Genomic DNA, 20,701 nt, shown 5'->3' on the forward strand with positions numbered 1-20,701 from the left:
CTGACTGCTCACCAATGTCAGTAAATGCAACATTTAAAATGAGTAGTCAGTTAATCCCAGTGGCTCATTTTCATTAGCATTTATAGGGAAGTCTTGCTTTTCCAAATGCAGTGAAACAAGTAAAGAAGAGCAGGAGCGAACATTAAGAAACAGTTTATGTGCTTGCTGCTCAGCCTGATAATAAACCCTAAAAGTCCTCTCTCTTCCCTCCTTCTGTCACTTTCCCTGCATGTCACGCTGCAGTGTGTACCGGCAGCCTTGGGCTGCTCTCCCCGAGGCTCATGTGGGTGCTCTTTCCACTGTGTTTGCCCACACTGTGTTTGCTTCACCCACAAAGCATATAGATGTCACTGATCTCATACCCATGTTAATTTTTTTATTTAATTCATGATTAGTTCATTATTAAATGTAAATTATTTTTATTAACTTTTGTTGACCTTAAGCATAAGAAAACATTCTTGATGAAGTACTTGATTTAGACCTGGAAGGTGCAAAAAACCTTCTGCTATCAGCCATTTAGTGTCAGGTTTTCGTCTGTAACTTGCTGCTGATTTTTTTTGTCCTTGTAATTTATGCCTTCCTCATGGCAAAATTTATGGGGTTTTTGAGAAACAGGTTGCCCATCATTTTGCTCCCAGTACTCCTGCCCCATACAGTGGAGTCCCCTCTTAGTTTCACAGCTGTGGCCCCAGTCTGGGAGTGCTGTCCGGCATGTGCAGAGGTGGGAGTCGGTCTCTGGGTGCCCCCTCAGACCCGCCACCCCCGTAGCTGCCCCGTGAGGCCGGGCCCTGCCCGCAGCAGCCAGGCCTGTCTGCTCTCCCACCACCTGCATTCAAGTCCAGGAGAGGATTTAGCTCTCTAGTTTCATCATTTTACTATTAGTCAAAGTGAAGTAACTGCTCCTGTGTCAGCATTGCTTCTGATCTGATGCTGGTAGGTTGCAAAATGTGATAGCCCGGAGGCCTGCATTTATAATTATAGGTTTGCTTCATTGTAACATATTTGGAAATATCTATTCTTTAGACAACTATTTATCACCCAGTTAAAGTAGTGTTTCTCTTGGAGGATGATTTAGTTATTTTTTATATTTTCAGAGTGTTGGTATTCTTTACATACTTGTGTTTGCATATATGTTTTTCTTCTATATAATTGGTATTTGACATTTGGGAATATCATGAGATGTGTGCTACTGTGTTTGCCCCTACCCCAGCTTCAGTTGCAGAGGGCAGTGGAGAGAGGGAAGCAAGAAGATTGTGCAATGTTTCTTCTTAACCGAGACTTAATTCTTAATAAACATCACATTATTTCATTTAGGTATCTTGCATAGATCCATTTCCGTAAGCTTGATGTTGAGAAACTATTTTTTAACTTTTCTTCACGAGGGGGTGATAATCTGGTACATAAATTTTACATATAAATTGCTACATGGGTCTGCATCACAGTCAGCAAATTGTCTTCCACCCACATCTCTAGAAACTTGCTTTAATAATACCTATGGTTTTGAAGGCATGCTTGTAGGATAGTTGAGCAGTGACAGCATCCTTCTGCACGGTGAAAGACTGTGTCTGAAACCCTTCCTCAGGGTTTAGAGTAGGGATACAAATACACCACCAAAGTCTGAGTAGGTGCTCCAGTCACAAGGCTACTTCATGGTAGCTCTTTTGACCTGGGTTCTCTTGGGTTGGTTTGTTTTGTTTAAAATCGTATGAAAATTATTTTAGACCAGATGTGGAATAGCTTCAGGTTTTTTAAAGAGACTGAATTGTCTTTGTCAGCTCCACGTAACCGACATATGAGGCAATACAGGACATTTACAAAAAAAGAAACTGTCTTGGGACATTGAGTCTTACACTATTCATAGGGAAAAATTACTGGTATCAGTGAAACTTAAAAGTAGAGCCAACGCATCACTAACAACAAGAATGTAGCTTCCTTAACAGATGTGTTGTTTCAGAAATAATTGTTTCCTCCTGATAAAAAGCCTGTCTTGGCAGTGTCCTTGTTTTCTTCTTGGTTATTTTTCCTCCATTCAGTCTGATCTGATAAATTCTTACTAATAAAAGCATTTGTATGGCTGGATGAGTACATTAAATTACTTTGGACATGCTGTGTTGTACTAGGCTGCCCACAGCGTCAGCAATGTTAGATTGGAAAATGCTGAAACTGTTGGCTCTATAACATCTGGGAGTGAATGGGAGAAGCTGTTTCCATTGACCTCCCCCCTCCATGCTTTGCTCTTCAGGCAAGTGAGGAACAAGCACTGACAGTCTGTCAGGAGTGAAAAGCGAGTGGTAACAGTGGTGGGTGCTTCAGTGCTGGTCACAACCAGCATGGGAAGAGAAATTGCAGCAACCCCTCATTCTCTGGTGATTAGTGGTTTTTCTTGGATATTTCACATGTGAGTCTGTGGTGCTATCTGTCTACATATGTGCCTGTGTGATAGGTACATTGTAAGATTTAGTTGAATTTGGGATTAGAGGGATGTGCAATGGAAATGTTGAATTCAGGGCTGTATTACAGGGAAAAAAAGTGGAGGAAAACCCCTTGAGGTCACACACTTGGGTTTGACCCCACTTTTGTTTCACTGGTTCCATTGAAGAAGCATGTGTTTCTCTGACATGTGTCCTTGCAAGGAGAAAGGCTTTCTTCTGATTTGATGTTACCATTCAAGTCACCTGAGAGACAAGTGTTATTAGCTGAAATTGTGAGAAGAAATGCTGAGAAAAGTGTAAAGTCAGAGGTAGTTTTGGAGAATGAATTCAGTAAGTATGTCTGAGCTTTGAAGTTTTGCAGACTCAGCAATGATTTTGATGTTGTGAATGGTAGTATACACAAAAGGGTGCTACAGAAGAACCTTGTCTTTGACTGCTACAGCACAAAAATGAGAATCAGTTCCTTGCTCATATCAGTCCTTTTCCATCAGGGATCTGAGCTTCAGCTGGTAGATACTGAGATTACAATTAGTTGCAATACAGTTCCACAGAAATTTTATCTTTCAGAAGTGCTTTGTGAAGACTCCCTACATTTGGCAGCTTTAGAACTGGAAGTTCATTTTTGGTTTTGGTCTCTGCTAGTCCTTCCAACAGTAAATAAAACATGGTGTATGTAAGGGATTTTGGTGCTGCAAACAGGTGCTGTCTGCCAAGGCCTCCTGAATTTTAAAGCTGATTTGGACTCTGATTCTCTTTGTATTTGTAGGCAAATTTTACATCTGCTGCCATAGTTTTCATATGTGTAAGACATTCTGCTAGTAGAGGGACTGACAAATGTGTTCAGTACAGAAGGAATATGGAGATGTTTAAAAGATGTCTCTATTTTATCTGAATCTTGGAGCATAAACACTAGGTCATCTGGTGAAGCCATTTGAGGGAGGATGAAAAAATGCCTCTATTTACATTAATTTTTCTGTCTTTCTTGAATTAATAGGTCAGAAACTAGAATAAAAAAAAAATCTAAGTTACTCTGAAATCACAATTGAAAGAAAACTTTCTTAGAACTGGAATTCTCATATGGGCTTCATCAGGCCATATAATCAGTCCCAGTATAAATGCTTTTAATCTACTTCAATAGAACTACAGAGCTTTTCAAAGAAAGCTCAGAATTCTGTCTTAAATTTACTGTTGTAATACAAGAAGTTCAGAATTAGCAAATGTATTGCCAAGACCCCTTTACATGATGAAAAATTCCATGCTGGTAGTAAAATAGAAAAGGTGAACAGATTCCATCTTCATCAGAAATGAGACTCCAACGTTTGCATTTCAGCCATCAGGCCAGCCTGGTTCCTCAGCAATCTTTCAATTCCCACAGTTTATGAAACTTTGTGGTCATCTGTGTGTCTTAGGCATACAGTAACAACTCACTAAAGCCATTGGCTTAACTTGTTTACTTCTCCAAAGTGTACGGTACATACAAGCAATAATTTTGTGCATTTGTTTGTTACAACGGAAAAAATATGAAAATCACCTTAAAGGATTATCAGGAGTATTATCATCAGGGGTAGTAAGCAGGAACTGTGACATTGCTTGAGTGAACAGTAAGTTAATCTATGTGCACATCTGATTTTATTTTCATGAAGAAGAGAGCACAGCATGGAAGGAGAGGTTGTCTTTTTGCTTTGCTTTTGATTTAACAATGCCCACAAATGGTGTGTATGCTCAATTCTACATCATGTCTGTGAAAAAGTCTAGAGTTATATATGGCGAGTGCAGGGGGTATGGGATATAAGCTTGATGCTGGCTTTGAGAAGGCAGCATGCTTTCAGAATAATGGTTCTCTGGTTTTAATGCTGAGTACTATCACAATCACTGTCATAAATTACTATATCTTTGCCTTTTGAGTACTTAGTGATACCCCCAGGTTTAAAAATTAGAGACCAAAATGTATTAAGTTCTTTCTTCCAGTAAACAGTCATGAGAAACTGTTCATTCATGCCAACCAAATGAATTAGAGGTTATGAGAATAATCTCTTTCCAGTCCTGTTGAGCTCTGCATGTTGTCACCAGATTAAGTGGTGTGATTAGCTGGGTTTAAGTGCTAATTTTATCAAGAGGATGCAAGACACATTATTTTTTTTTTCTCTCTCTCACCTAGTGCTGTGGCACTGATAAATGCTGTTGCTGTGGAGAGACAGGAGAGTAAATACTGTTGATGAAGGTTCAGTCAGAGATCAAGCTTTGGAGGAGCCAGAAGAATCTATTAATCTCTATGTCAGAGGCTGAGCAGCTTAGTGCCAGCAAAGCAAGCAGTTCCAGCTCAAGGCAGTGTTGATTTTGTTCACATGTGGTACATCATCAGGTAAAATTAAAGACATTGTCATGTCTACTCTGAGCTGCCTGCTGGAGAACTGCTTCCAACACGCCTCTTCAGGATCTGATTGTGAGTCTGCTTCCTGAGAGGTTTCAGACTCTTAATGGAACATGGTTTCTAGATTGAGGATATAGGAGATCAAACAAGTCAAAGACCCCCTCTTAGTTGCAAATACTGCTGTAACTGCAAATGCCGCAGCTTTTTGCATGTTTTCATTTTCAGACCTGTTTTCTGCTATCACTCTGTATTACTAAAATGACATGTTATTTGTAAACTTCTGTGAAGAATAAAAGGCTTTGGTCCTGAGTTTACAGTTCTTCACCATGCATTTTTTTAATAGTCACGATGGTGGAAGGGTGCCCTTCTCAAGAAAAGATTTGACCTTTGAGCTGAGAGGTGATGCGTCAATCACGTGGGAAGGTGGTCATTTACTGCCAGAGGCTCTGGCCATGCCCAGGCTGATATCCTGTCCAGCACCCGACCAAGTCACAGAGTTTGTCCTGAGGGAATGTGACTTTCTGCATTGCCAGCTGCACCTCGTTCAGATTTCAGGGCAATGTTTCTTGTCTCATTTTGTCGTGCTGACCTTGTGGTGTTAACCTGCTTAGTTTGAAAAATCTGAACGGGCTGTTCTCTCTATCTCTTTCTCCCATTTTCCTCTATTAGCAAAAGCTGTCCTTAGCAGACCTTATAATTTTATATTTTCGGATGTGCAGTCATTTGAACTGCAAGTGACACTGTGATGTGTGTTGCCTTTAGTATATACAAAAGTATCATTATGGTGTTAAAGTCAGCACTTTTTTTCCCAGTACGTTTTCCTGTGAGCATATAATTTCATGTGCATGCTACTTAAACAGTAGTTTCATTCTTAAGTATCATGACAAAAACACCACCCAACAGATTTTCTAGTTTAATTATAATGATAAATGGAAAAAAAATCTGTTGTGTCCTATCAATTATCACTGTTAAAGTAGTACAAACTCTTACAATGTTTTGAATCTCTACCTTTTCTTTCTTTTGATATTTTTAAACATTAATTATGAGCTCATTCTACTGATGGTTTTCCTGTTGTTTTTTTCCCACTTTACAAAGTGAAATGAAACTAGAGAGTTTTTTTTCCCTTTCACTGAGTTCTGCTGCACTCAGCTGCCTTTTCTGGTGTTGACAGAAGGCAGTTCTATTGATAGAAAGGGGTTGTAACAAGGCAGTTGTGTTGATAGAAAGGGGTAGAGCATTAAGTAAATCCAGGATAGATTAGTCAGTGAATTAAATGCTAGAAGTGTTATATTGTCATGTATTTAAAAATAGATTGCTATTTAGTCTAATAGGAATATCTTATAAACTTATCTTCATGTCTCTATTCTCAGATGCATTTCTAGATTCTAATCTGTAATTCTCCTGCAGATTTCTTCAAGGAGGAAATTAAGGGAAGGTGAGGAACTGGAGTATTTTACCCATAGACTTTTGCATAAACATAGGATTTTGGATCATGTGATGTGAATGGTGGTTCTGAAAGTACAGATGCCACCTAACTGTCTGCATCAGGAGTAGTAGATGTTTGCAGGGAAGACTATGGTTTAAAGATGTTCTAAAATTGGTTTATGGTCTACTTCTGCATATCTTGGCTTTTTGCTTCATTGGTTAACCTGTGCTTCCTGAAACCAGGGAATGTAATTTGTATCTGTGTAATAACATAGAATTGGATTTATTCTTAATTTCCATTTTTGCAAGTTTGTCAAAATCTGGTCCCCAAACTTGGATGTGGAATGTGTTATTTTGTTAAAATGTTAACGAGTATCATCTGTCTTAGCTTTTGAGATGTTTTGTGGTCTTCTCTGTGGTAACTTTTATGACCTTTTGTATGGCAGTTCAAATGCCACATGATACATATTTAGAAGTTCCAAAAATCTTTGGAACAACAGTTCCTTTTCCAGTGGATTTAATTAGAAAAAATAAATGGAAAAAACACTGACTGGTTTCCTAATGCTGCTGGATACTCAGATTTGCACTATTATTTCTAATGGAATGCAGTTTATGTGAGTCTTAAGTTTGATAATATTAATAATTAATAATTAATAATAAAAATATTGATAATACTAGTCTATGTTCCAGGGAAGATACTCAACAAATCTCATTGGGATTAGCTAATGAAATTAAATATTAACCAAATTTATTAACATTAATATTCATTCAAGTCAGGAAAGCTTTTGCTGTTCAAATGTAATATGAAAAGCAGGATGGTTTTAAGGATTTGGAATGTAGCAACTTTTTAGCATGACCTGGACATTCAGTGCATCAGTAGCAAGATGTATATCGATCAGACTTCTGAGTCATTCCTCCTCTGCACTTTCCCAGCTAAAGAAGTACTAATTTGTGCCTGCTCTACAACCCTGGCAGCCTTTCCTGCCCTCAGACCTTGACTTCCCTGCTGATCCTTGCAGCAGGACATGACAGTTGCCTAAACATGTTGGGGTACAGGCTCCTTGACACACACTACTGCATTTGGTTATTTGGTTTGAGAGACAATATTATGAATTTTTCAGGGCTCTAAAACCAGACAAGTTTAAGAGCAGGGGGAAAAAAAAAATCTTATTTTAGTAGGATGCCTGTCAAATCATTTAGATGCAATACTGAAGACAAGGTTGTGAAAGAAGAGTAAAATTTAGAGTTGTGCTCCATCTTGTCTGGGTTAATAATATACCTCATTTAGAATCCTTAATGTGCACCACAGCAGCCAAAGCTGAGAGAACCGTTCAATTCGCAGTAGGCTGTCTTGAATATTCCTTGCTGACATTATACTGTTTGTCTAGACCCCAGTTTCAAAAATACCAATCTTAATTTCATTTCTGATCTCCCTTCAGTGGAAGGGAAGTCTTTAATGGGCAACATTTCTTTGGTATGTGGAGATTAGTAATTTATGATCTGTACGATGTCAAATAAGATCAGATCGCTTCCTGCTAAGCTTCTTGATGGGTCTTGAAGACTTACTATGCATTAAGCAGTCTTCAGAGGTTAATTGAAGCTTCAGCGATTCTGGTAAGCTTACGCTTATTCCCCTGCATGGCTCTGTGCCTGTAAAGGTTGGGAAGGACATACGGGTGGCAGACCTGGTAACAGGACACTGCCCAGTGCAGAGGTTTCTCAGTACATGGTATCTGAATGCAAGTTTAGAGGCAGGATCCAGAGTGAGGAGCAGGTGGTCTACATGGTGAGAGGACCATGCTGGTCTGAGAAGGTGGCATGCTCATATATCACTAGAGAAATACAGCTGGGACTGTTTTCCATTTAACTGTTATTTTCTGATGGGTTCTAGAGATTTCCAATATAATTGTCTATTGGGTAGAAAGTACAAATAGATGTTTTTCTGGACTTTTTAATCTAAATATTCTAAAAGTTCTCAGTACTGCAGTCACTTTGGGACATTTAAATTGTCAAGGACAAAGCAGTTGCAATGATACTTTCAGGGGGATAGTTCTTCAGCATTTGTAAAATCAAGCAGACAGTCTTTATGGCATTTCTGTTTCTCCATGGCTCCTGACACTTTTATGTGAATATTGTGTGTCTACATCTACTCCTTCTTTTAGTCAGGCTCACTAATAAAATTACTGTAATGCAGTGGCTTGTTAATGCCAATTCAGGATAAATCTTGAGTGTCCCAGACATTACTCTGAAAAAATGGAAATGCCAGGCAGTAAAAGGTACATTTCAAAGTGCAGCGCAGGATTTATATCTTTCCAAATACATCCCTGGAAAATAATAGCAACTATTTATCCTTTGCCCAAATCCATTTAAAATGTACCTTATGAATACTTAATATTTTACTAATCAGTACTTTTGAGGAGTACATCTATATTGATGAAACTAAACTTGATTGTCTTGTAAGAGGTATCCAGAGTTATTTTGTTTGCTAGGACCCACCTAAGAAATAAGTTGGGAATAGTGAAAGAAAACTCTGATAGGCAATAGAAAACATAACATTTCCTGTTCTCTTTTGTATGGAAACACATTTTAGGTTTCTCTTTCCTGCAAATAATGGCAGGGTGAATTTATTGCAGGCCATCCGCTTAACAATGCTTATCTGCCCAAATATACAACCATTTTCTTGAAATAAGTAAAGACTGATTTCCTCAGTGATTTCAGTGGGACTCAAAGTATTGCCTACTTGTAACTTCTTGTACTATTGCCTTATTTTCTGAGAGAATTTGTTCTGTTTTCACTCAAAGCCTATGAGTCAAATTAATGTTTAGTGAAGTAACTGAATTAGATGTAAATTTTGTCCTCTTCTTTCAAAGGCTAATAAAGATTTTGTTGCATCTCTGTTGCCTCAGAATACATGTTTAATGGAAGTTGCTTTTACCTTGGAATAACAATTCTGTGGCAAATTGAGCAATTTCATTATACCTCAGGGACAGAAATAAAAAAGACTGGCCAGATTAAAGTTTTATTTCAAAATACAGTCAGACTTCAAATGAATCCCTCCCATGTATTTCAAAGACCTAGGAAGTCAATGTGTTCTACTAATAAATTCTTTTTTTGTCTTTGCTTTTAATGGAAGTTTCTGTGTAATTCAAAGGCTAATTAATTATCTCTCTAGCTGTTTGTATCATGCAATGCTGCAAAAGGATGAAAGGGATTTTTTTTCCCCCATATTTTAATTTCTGCTTCACAGGTCTTGATGTATTATTTTAGTATCGTTTGCGTTACGCTGATTGATGTGCATTTATTTCCTTTTCAATACACCCCATACAATCTGTGGTCTGGATTTGATGTTAGAGTGCTCCAGCTGGGCTCTACCCAGCCTGTGCTGGTGTCAGCTCAGCTGGGGCTGGGGGGCTGCACCTCAGTGCTGCGGGCTCTGTGCAGCCTGTTTTCCTTGATGCTCTCCTCCAGGAGCTTATCCCAGTCCGCCAGCAGGTAACACCTGGGGAGGTGGAAAGGCAAGTCTGTGCTGCACGGCGGTACCAGCACCGCCTGAGCTGCCTCTCCGTAGCCCTGCAGGACTCAGCTGCGGCTGCCGTGCCCACGCTGGTGCGGCTGTTGCCCACAGAGGGGTGTGCACATGCCGGCCCAGCCTGATGGCCCCCGGGCTAGGTGGCTGTCTGCGAGCCAGGGTGTAGTTCTCCCTAGGCACAGCCAGTGACTGCCTGTTAGAGAGCGTGGTGAGATCCTTTAGGGGTAGATCAAAGATTAGCACACACCTGAGGGGTTTCCCTCTTTTTCTTATCTCTGTTCTTGGCGAGAAGGAAGTTGGACTAAATGAACGTGGGATCTTGCTTGGATCTATAATCTCCCACCACGGTGACCTGTGCTGAGTGGTGCCCTCCATGCTCCTGCCTTTTTCTGGTCAGCGGCTGTGGGAGCGGGCTGGTCGAGAGGGATCCATCAGTGAGATCTCAGGTTCCATCAGGGAAATATCTGTGTTTGTCTTCAGGGGTCCATCCCAGAATGAATGTGGCATCAACCCAAAAGATGAGAATTTTGGTCTTTCTGCTGAGGTTGGAGGTGGGGGACACACTTCATCAAGCATCTACCTGTATTCTCCTTCAGTATGCAGGGCTCAGGCTCATTAAACTTCTAAACAGGTTGAAAAGTCTGTTGTCTTCTCCTCTTAGTTACAACTGTAGAATAAGCTGTGGGCTGGAGTTAGAGTGCTCCAGGGTGGGGTGGTTGTGGTTGGCTTTTTTTTCCTTTTTATACCAGGGTTTCTTATTTTCTTGGTTTGGCGTCAGCATGTAGAATAGGCCTTTTGTTGTGGTGAAGGAGCCAGTACAAAATAACCATTTCTTACCTCCTTCTGCTTTCCCTCTTGATGCCTTGGCCATCAAGTGAGGTTTTGCATGAAAGCCACTGAAGGTGGTGGTATTCTGTTTCACCAAGTAAAGTGCAGCAGGAAAAATAATAGAATCTTGATCTTTAATATTTTTTTTATTAGTCTTCTCTTTCACTTTGTCATCTTGAAGGTTGTCTTGCATCTGTGGTCTGTCTGAGATGTGCACAGAGGACAACAGAGTGCTTTGACTTGACTCTAGTTGATGTGCTGGCACAGCTTGACACAAGTGGCTGGAGTTACCCTGTCTCTGCACGTTGTTGTTCAGCAGCACTGAGAGGTTTGTGGAAGAGGTGAAGGTGACTGTCCTTTGGGTGCTATTCCAGACTGCCAGAAGATCCGCTGTTACAGTGCAACCCATATGAAGTCACTTATATATTGATACCAGCATGCCTTGTCACAAGCTAAAATGTGATAAATGAGATGAAGGTAGGAGTGAGTGCTGTAACTCATTACTATGCATGTTACAGTCATTCTCAATATTGTGGCATATATCTTGTATTAAACAAATAGGCTTCATTTAACTGTAAAAGTAAATACAGCTTATGTGTAGTCTGTTGTATAGGGCCTGGCCCCCTTCTCACTCTCCTAAACAACTCTTCTTTCTATCTGGTACAACACTCGTGTGGTTGTACTTGCATGGTTATAAAAGTGTGTACAGTGCTGTTTGATACTGCCTTGGCCAGGGCTGCTGCATATGTTAACATTCCATGTATGGGAAAACATTGTCGTGTCTTAGGCAAGGATACTTACAAGTTTAAGAATTATGTTGATTATGTCTGGTTTTTATCAAACAGTAATAGGCAAACTGAATGCTATGCTAACTAACAGTAGTAGTTCTGGGATGTACTGAAATAGGTGGCACATGGGCCTGGGCAGAGAGAGCAAGTTGTTTCCCAAGGCTCTGCACAGTCAATGCACTGTTTGTATTTCCTCCGGCCTGAGCTGGGAACATACAGGTCTGCGTTCAGCCTGTAAATGTGCTGTATTGCGTGTTTTGAATCTTTTTTTCAATAACTCATACAAAGTTCTGGGCTATGTATTTTATGTAGTCCCTCTGTTTTCTGGAATTCACAGAAGTAAGACTGAGAGAGCTTCTTACTCAAATCCAAAAAATGTGTCCAGGCAAACCTTGAACAAACATTGATTTCCTTTGGCCACAACAGCCATGAATTGAACTGATATTGCTTGAGAAAAAGTACAAAAGTAGAGCTATTACTTCCCTGGTGTCAGTGAACATGATGTGTGGCTGCACAGGAGATCTTCTGTGTCATGTTTGGTCGGTGGTACAGTTCTTGTGGACTGTTCTCTTGGGCTCTTGTCTTTTATAAAAGATAGGTCTTCTAAACACAGGAATATACTCGTTCATTGGTATCTTCTTGCAATAATTGAACTCTCAAAGCTATGATTAAAAAAAGGGTCAATATTTTTCTTACAGGTGACAGAATAAAACAAAACAACGGTGGGCCAGAACTCATGTGATCCTGCAAGAAATTGTCCTTTCCCCAAATAGAGAAGGAGAACAAATAGGGAATTTAAGGATGTAAGGTTTAGGTTTAGATGGGTTTTTTGTTTGCTTGGGGAGGGGGTGTCCTTCCATACAGATTTTTCTTCCTTGGTATCAAATAATAAAGTTAGAGGGAACATTTGATGATAATTGAGCCTGATTTGATGGGCAAATACTGAAGACTTTGTTCAGTTACCACTCAGTCTCTCCTCTACTAACAATTTCAAGATTTGGACAACAGTTGCTGCACACATACAGTATTTGTTGGGGGTTTGACTCTATTTAGATCCAGAGAATAACATATGATTATTTATTTTACACTTCTGCTGTGAACCATGAAAACAACCCTTTTCTTCAAACAGAATTAGGACAGAATGAGTAACAAGAGTTCAAAGGTGTCATGGAACAAGTATATTCTCCCTCTGTTCCAGTTATAAACTGTCAGCTGTTAAGTTTGCAGCACAGACAGTAAGAAGCGCCCTTGGCTTGGAGAAGTGACAGGGAGAAGTGACGGACTCTCCTGTACTTGTCCACATCACGGCAAGGTGAAGCGGCGTGCAAAATCACCCACACTCATCTCAGGGCAAAGAGCAGCTCCTGGAAGCTGGGCCCGTCGCTTCAGCCTCTCTTTAGAAGCAGTCGAGCACTTCTGTGCTACCCAAATTCCCATTTAATGAAATCGTTGCCAGCCACCTTTTCTTTGGCCCTAGACGGTGCCTTTGGCCTCTCCTCCTCTGGCTCATGGAGGAGATGGAGGTTTAGAGGGCAGCTTCACTTGGCAGTGTCACATGCCCTCTTCTAGTGCGGCACCTTAGGTGACTGTCTACCTTCCCTAAGCTCCAGGCATTGAGTTACTGCTCTAATTCTCTCCCCCTCAGTCTGGTGAATCTGCACACAATGGCAGTAAGGTGTCTCCCATGCTCGTCAGTCTTGTGGTGCTACAGGCTGAGAGCAGAGAGGTGAGCATTGCCACTGCCTGTGCTGCCTCAGAGCTTCTCTGCCCAGCTCAGCACCCTCAGGGATGCAGCTGCGTGATTAGCAGCTGCTGATCAGCTCCTATTTTTCAAGGTTAAAGAAGAAAGGTAAAGAAGAAAAAAATGGTGTACTGCTTTAAAGGTAAGTGACTGCTTGTATTTAGAATAAGGACTTCTTTGTCTGTGCTGCCAAACAAAGAGTTAAATCAATGAAATGGTATGTGGTGTGCTGTCATTTAGAGAAGCGTATGGGTGTTACATAAAGGTTTTAATGATTTTCTTCATCTGTCTGCTTAGGAACACCATGTGTCTGGCAAAATTTTGAGAAGGCTCAAGGCGTTAAAGAAAGCCCATCTAAATAAAGGAGGGTTAACGTGACATTGCAGTTACTTAATCCTGTATTGTCCTGCCATGTGACTGCAGGGATACTGAGGCGCAGCACTTCTTTTGCCTGGTGCACAGATTATTCTTTTCCTGTCATCTTCCAGGATCAGTTGCTTTGCTGAACCTGCCATGAGGAGGAAACAGAGCAGCAACAAACTTTTTACAGCAAGGTTTCAAGGCACAGTGATAATTTCAAGGCACAGTGACAGGTCCACAGGCTGAAGAACGAATCAAAGGCTAACCCTATGTTCAGCTCTTGGACTGGAACCAGAATCGAGGAGAACTATGCTCTTAAGGTTAGCTATTCAGAATTAAGTGGAAGCATCTGTATTTGTTCAGAGTGGTTTATCAGCTATTTGTCTGTTATGTTTCTATCAAGTCAGTTTTCAAAGCAGCAAGCTAAAGCCTGAAAAGTCATGTCAAATGTTTTGCATGTGTCAAATGTACTGCATAGACTGTGAGCAGCTTGCCTGTTTCTTGCACAAAGTTTACAGTTTTAATTGCAAAGCGTCTTTTACCTTGTAGATGAAGATCCTGACATACTAAATCTGTTTGTGAGAGATGGATAGAAGCAGCTTCCATTTTTATCTCTGGTTTTGAACAGAACTGCAATATATAGATATGCCAGATTTGTTTTTGAAGTAATTTCCAAACTAATCCTTGGACTTTCAGTAAGCTGTTTTTGCTAAGTTTGTCACAGTGTCCATTATGTGCAGCATTGCATATTCATACAGAATGATTTCATTTAAACTCCTGATCGGGACATCTTGTTAAATGGGGAAGTGATTACTGTGTAGACTATGACAACAGGATATGCGAATGGAGGAAGTCTTGGAAAACACCATTATTCCAAGTGGCATCGTGAGGACAGCGGAGAAGACGATGGGCACCCAGAGTGCTGTGGAGGAGATGAAGGGGGCAGGCAGCACAGGCTGACCCCATTTGAGAAACTGATGCAGGATATGTCCCAGAATGAAAAAGTGGTGAAAGAGTTAACCCTGGGAAAGAGAATTGGCTTCTATCGAGTCAGAGGAGAAATAGGAAGTGGGAATTTCTCACAAGTGAAACTTGGAATTCACTCCTTAACTAAAGGTAGGCACCACTGTGTGGGTCACCTGCATGCTGAGCACCCTAGTTTCGTATGTATACAAATGGCCCTCTTTGGCAAGAAAAATGTTTTCTGAACCTTAAACACACATATAGTTTGTATGTGTCTTTTTTTTGTTGTTGAGTCAATCTATAGACAGGGTCACAGATAAATGCTTAGGTTGAGATTAGGCTTTAAAGAAACCAGAAACATTTTCCGTATTTGGCAGCTATTACAAAAAAAGTTTATCTCTGCACTTTATGGAGTTAGCACATCTCATCCCATAGCTCAAACACTCCACGCTTTGAATGGTGTTGTGCCTCCCCTCCTACTATTTGTCCTGTCCACCTGCCCTCTTTCCTGCCCAGCTCATGGACTGCAAGGCTATAGGTGGTGATCCCACAGGGCAGCCTGGCTGCCATGCTCCTGCACACAGAGTTAACAAGGCTTCCTTTGTTGCATTGCAAATTTTACTAGTATGGACGAAGTTTTTATCTGGTCACAGTAATTTTGGTGAGAAATGTTATGCCTGCTTTACAGACTCATTTGCAAGTAGTTCATTACTGTAAAAAGCTGGGACAGGGCTGTAGGTTTGGGTTAAGAAAGTACAGGGAAACAAGCTCTGATACAGCCAACCAGTGGTTTGTGTTTTGTCAATTATTTTTCCTTTTTTAAGTATGGAAGAGCACTCAATATCTGCTTCTAGGAAGAGCTAGAAAGGCTATGTAACCACAGTGAATACTTCAGTTATAGGTGTAACTAAGAACTTAATCTGTCCTGTTTCTTCTTCTGCTTCTGACTGTCTAACAGTAATAAAAACTGTTCTTGTTTTCCCTCAGGGATGACTAGTTTTCCCTGCATCTTTGTACACTACTATCTTGGTTTTTTCTTGTAGTCTTTCCTTTCAAATTTGAATGACTCTCCTTCCCTCCATCATCTTACAGGTGAGAGAACAAGACATGCCCCAAAGCCTTTGTGCCATGTTATCTGTTGTTTTCTCTAGCCACCTCTTTCAGCCCAGACTGCAGAGGCATGAAAGCTCACATTTATCCCTCATGAGCAGCAGTTGTTGCACTGGGAATCAAAGTGGGGAACTGATGGTATTTATTTTTTTCCAGATTTAAGCCTGCCTATATGCCTGAGTGCTGCTTTAACTGTGTGTGGATTTTTTTGGTTTTGTTTGTTTCAGAAAAGCATCTCTGTTCTACTTAGCCCACAGCAAGTTATTTCCTCTTCTGTGATTTTTTTTAACTTCCAGAGAAAACTGTCTTGTGCTTACTGTTGGAGGAAATGCTGTTTCTCTACTGGGAACATGAGGATTGCTAATAAAAGGAAGTTACAAATTTAATCTGAATGAACCTCCTTTTACCTGTAGGAGACAGATTGTTTTAGCATTTGAATAGAGCTGATTGAAAAAATTTGAACTTCAGTGAATACAGTAAGCTTGGACAAACTAGGTACCAAAATGATACTTTTTTTTTTTTTTTTTTTCTCGAAAAGGTTATTTTTTTGCCAGAAATCTCTGAAATTATTTTTCTTTGGTTTGTTAATAGCTTTGTTGGTTAAAATATTAATTGGACAAGGAGTTCATTTCTTGATGCTAAGTTTGCAACTGTCATGAGGAAGGAACGATGAAGGATAAACTTCTGACTCATTCCTTCCTGCGAGCTTATCTGTCTTCATAAAATACGGTATGTAGATGGAGTAAGAACATGCACACATGTGCACATGCATACATGCATACATGCACACCACGACCATGAAGACAGGATTCTGTTTTTTCCAGTAGATGCACATCATTGAGTTGGTAATGAAGTGGTGCTCCTGCACAGTGCTAATGAGTACAAGTTTGAGGGGGTTTTGCTGACTATATAAGTAAAAGTCTTCATTATTAATGCTGTTTGGGTCCTTGTGGTAGGGGGAGGCATAAGTTTTCAGGGGCTGTTCAGTTCTTCAGTTATTGTCTTGGGGTTAAGTTCTAAGAATGATCTTTGTCCTTACATATCACATTTGTTCTTCACTAAGATTAACTTTTGTAACATTTACACGTGTGTGCTGTTCTGTAGCCCTTGTGATCTGTTGCAGCAGGACACATGAAAAGTTTTCCACAGGGAGAGAGGAAAGAACTGCGGGATCATACTGGATGAAGAACCTTGTTTCTTTCACAAAGTCTGTCTTGGTTGCTTAGAGAATGCAGGAGAATCTTTGGTGCTATGATGTGTATTGGGTTATTCAGAAGCACTGCCCACTTTACTAACCTGAATTTTGGCAGAGATTTTCTCCAGAGGCCTGCAGAGTTCCTTGCTAAGAACTGTTAGGTTTCTAAGCTCTGGGTAACCTTTATTTTACATACCTTCCAGCTGACAAATGTAGTGTGACAGCACAGCTGGATAGATGCAATTAAGAGCATTCAAAATTTACAGCTAGTAAAAAGCCAGTCTAATGTCAAAAATCAAATGCAAAGGTGGGAATGTCCAGACACCTACTTTGCTTTTTTAATGCAATTTAAACTTTGGTCTGTTTATATTTTGTTTCCTTTTGCCATCATAGTGTACACCACTTCTTCCTGAAATTATTTCTCAACCTTTTCCTAACTTCTCTTAATAAGATTTCAGCTAGCTTTTTTCAAACCTCAGCATACACTGCATATAGCCAATCAAAATCTCTTGCTACTCAGTTTTAGTATTTTGGTAAATAAGCTGCCTGCTAAAAATGTCCTTCTGTTCAGCACTGCTGCCATGCAAGGGTTATACAGGATTTGTAAACCAAGCATTTTTTGGAAGCAGAGGGAACAAGTTTAAAAAGAAAATGAGAGTGTCAGGTTTTTTACACTTCAGGTGGGCTGGTTTTCTTCGCAAATCATGCATATGCAACTGCAGTGATGTAGATTTAAAGGAGCTCAGTCCTGATTTATGGTGATGTGTAAACAGGATCAGGCCCTTCATTTCTAAGCCCTCTTTTTTTTTTTTTTTTTTTTTTCCCCCTTTTAGAACTTTGCATGAAAACTGACCCAGAGGAGTAGTAAATTCCAGCAGAAGGAAGGGGAATTAATGTAACCTATATTTTCTTTTTTAAAAGTCCAAATGCCCCCAACTTTTATGAATCAAGATGTAGTGGTGCAATTGCATAGATAAGATTGTAAGAATTGTTATCCCTGTAATATCTAAGCATTTAGTTGTGCTAATGTCACCTACTGCAAGCTGATGCTCTTTCCTCTTGGTTTAGGTGATCAACACGCTACCAACGTGACAAGGGTTTTAGTCTTTTGCCCCTAGGTCAGCAGATCTCTGCCAGGATCAGTGTCTGTGCTGTTACCATTCAATAGCTGCATTTCCTCCCAGTTCACCGTGCCACCATCAGCACCACGCAGGAGCAGGCACCCACTTTCCTAAGGGGCTCACTAGAAGGCATGGAACAGGTCAGAGGGAAGCAGCATGGGGAAGTCTACCCTGTACTCAGCACGGGCTCCTTCTGAAAACAGGCACATCAAGGGATAATTCAGCACCTTTCACAGGAATCACATTTGCTTGGAATATCTGCTGCACATTAGCAAGGAGATCAATTTATGCATGTATGTTACTGAGAAAGGTAAATATACCAAACATGGAGTTTTCTTGATCTGTACAGATACATGCATATCTGTCCTTAACACTTCCTTTAGATACGTTAAAATACTAACCTTGAGTTAAATAGCTTTATAATATTAAAGTAAAAACATTGTGAATGCTTTTATACCAGAATACATGTACAAATTTAATACCCTTCTCACCCTTCTCTTAAAGCAGTAAGTAAACAATACTTTTTTCTTTTATTTTTTTTTTTTAACTTCCACATACTGGAAACCAAGGTGAAGTTTTTTTCTGAAAGATTTTATAAAAAGTGATTAGTTGTTAAGAAATCTATGGATGTTTGACTATATTCTTGGGGAAAAAACCTTCTTCCCAAGAATAAAAGGTTCTTTTTATTGCCATGATCCAGTTTAATTTTGCTGTCCTGACAAGTTATACAAAGCCCCTGTAAAACTATTTTAACCAGACTAATCCTTCAAATACCAGCTGTGTTCAACATAGTGAAGGCAAAAGCCGTAACCTACCAATTAATACAAAAACATAAGGGTAGTTGTGATTGACGTGTTCATACTGCTCTGAGCTACCCTGGAGATGTGGTGTAGCTGCAGATGTAGATCTGTGTTTTGTGGCCCTTGGCTTCACTGTGAATATGCTACAAGAAACATGTAGAACTCAATAGCAGCTTTGCATTACCAGAACAGTATAAAACAGCTAGATTTGCTGTCTTACAGGATCCCTGAAACTTATCCTACTTCACTATTTTTGTCCCTTCCTCAGAATAAAATCTGTGTGTGATGTGGATTCATGGCCCACTGTGGCATACAGACATAAAAATGTGCTTTTCCTGCTTTCTGTATGGTACCAAGAACTACTCATACATGAACATGTTGGAAAAACTGGCACAGCTATCCTAAGAAAGATAACCCTCTACAGCACTGATTTTGGTAACTGGAAATTTGTGGGGATATGGAATAGGAAGTTAGGGAAGAGTTCTGAAAGTTGCACCAACTTAAAAGCACCTCTCCTATATAAACTTTAAGGACTACAGCCAAAGCCCCTAACTTACCCCCAAGTTTGTCTGGTATGAAACAAAGCACTTAGATGTGACACCTCCATTAGTCTGCAAGTACCAGGTTCAGGCCTAGCTTGTCTGAAGTGCACTGAGCTAATTATGAAAGAAAAAGCAGAGACTTTCTTTACCAGTGTTAAACACCAAGAGCAGATGTTGCAGCTGTGGCCGTCACACACCTATTAGGCTGTCAGCAGTGGAGCACACTAAGCAGATTTGATAAGCCTCTAACAGCCTTTAGCTACCTCAGCAGTGAGCAGGATGTTGTAGCTGGGAAGGGGCTTGGGTGTGTGTGAAAGATTGCAGGACTTAGTAGGCCTCTGCATCTTAGCTTATATTGATCAGAGGTGCAATTTTATTGCCCTTCTATAACCAGGCATTGTTACAAGGAAGTAGCATTACCATTTGTACCTATTGCATTAACAACATGGAAAAGCATTTCTCTTTTCAGAGAAAGTTGCAATTAAGATTTTGGACAAGACAAAGCTAGACCGGAGGACTCAACGTTTGCTATCTTGTGAGATATCCAGCATGGAAAAACTGCACCACCCAAATATCATCAGACTATATGAAGTGGTGGAAACACTCTCAAAGCTGCACTTGGTGATGGAGTATGCAGGAGGTGGGGAGCTCTTCACTAAAATCAGTACAGAAGGAAAGATGCTAGAAACAGAGTGTAAAATAATCTTCTCCCAGATTGTGTCTGCTGTGAAGCACATGGTAAGTTGCTCTTCTTCTATAGGCATGTTGCCCCTCACTACTCTGGAAGGTTTTGTGGATGTATCTTTTGGTTTTCAACTAGTAGGTTTACTGTTACTACGATTTCAGGCCCACATTTCTGAAGAGCTAAACAGCTAGAGAAGAGCTGTCTTAAAGGTATCTGAGAGAGCTTTCACATCCACCTCGAGTTACTGCCTCTGTGTTGGCAGCTTTTGGGAGGAGACTGAGCTGGGAACACCTGGTGGGTAGAACCATCCCTTCAACAGCGTTCTCCTGTCTGCCTTAAGCTGCTGTAGGCACCAGCTAACAAAGCTTAATTTCTTCCCTCCAGCTATTTCAAAACAGGGTCAGTCACTCTTCCACTAGAAGAAAGTGTTCCAGAGACTTTTTAGGTGTTGCAAACATCCAGCTTGCTTATTAATGAATGTGAGGACTGGCACTTAAGACAGTTAATTCCTAGTCCTTGCTTCGGTGCAAATCTGTGAAGTTAACACCCAGCAAGTCACTTCCCCTTGCCTAGTCTTCAGTATCTGGATTTAGGACTATGCTATCTGTGTAGAGTCCAAAGCATCTTGTGAAGGCAGAAAAGGAGCAATTTATTTCAGTTCCATCTCCTATGAACCTTGCATGGTTACTACAGCTACTTCAAACAACAGCATAAAACCATGAAAAGACTGTTCTGCAAGCCAGAGAAGTAAAAGGAGTACCTGTTAAAATTGGCCTACAGTGCCCTCGGGTGGTTCATATTCTCCTGCCAC

The 20,701-nt window shown here is 40.3% G+C and overlaps 1 protein-coding gene across 9 annotated transcripts in view; it reads left to right on the forward strand.

Moving 5' to 3' along the window:
• NIM1K (NIM1 serine/threonine protein kinase) overlaps positions 1-20,701 on the forward strand; it is a 28,930-nt gene that overhangs the window by 5,474 nt on the left and 2,755 nt on the right. The window contains exons 1-5 of one of the 9 annotated variants that reach the window (XM_042804405.1): positions 14,483-14,590; positions 15,481-15,529; positions 15,844-16,042; positions 17,811-18,173; positions 19,660-19,943. In XM_042804405.1, the coding sequence (XP_042660339.1) occupies positions 18,155-18,173; positions 19,660-19,943 (303 nt within the window). In that variant the 5' untranslated portion in view covers positions 14,483-14,590; positions 15,481-15,529; positions 15,844-16,042; positions 17,811-18,154. Of the gene's footprint in view, positions 1-12,953; positions 13,257-13,411; positions 14,591-15,480; positions 15,530-15,843; positions 16,043-17,810; positions 18,174-19,659; positions 19,944-20,701 lie in introns of those variants that run through there. The other 8 variants (XM_042804406.1, XM_042804404.1, XM_032993169.2 and 5 more) reach the window with 8 other exon arrangements.

Source organism: Tyto alba, unplaced genomic scaffold (genome assembly GCF_018691265.1).
Source record: "Tyto alba isolate M040663 unplaced genomic scaffold, T.alba_DEE_v4.0 Super-Scaffold_42, whole genome shotgun sequence".
Lineage (NCBI taxonomy): Eukaryota > Metazoa > Chordata > Aves > Strigiformes > Tytonidae > Tyto > Tyto alba.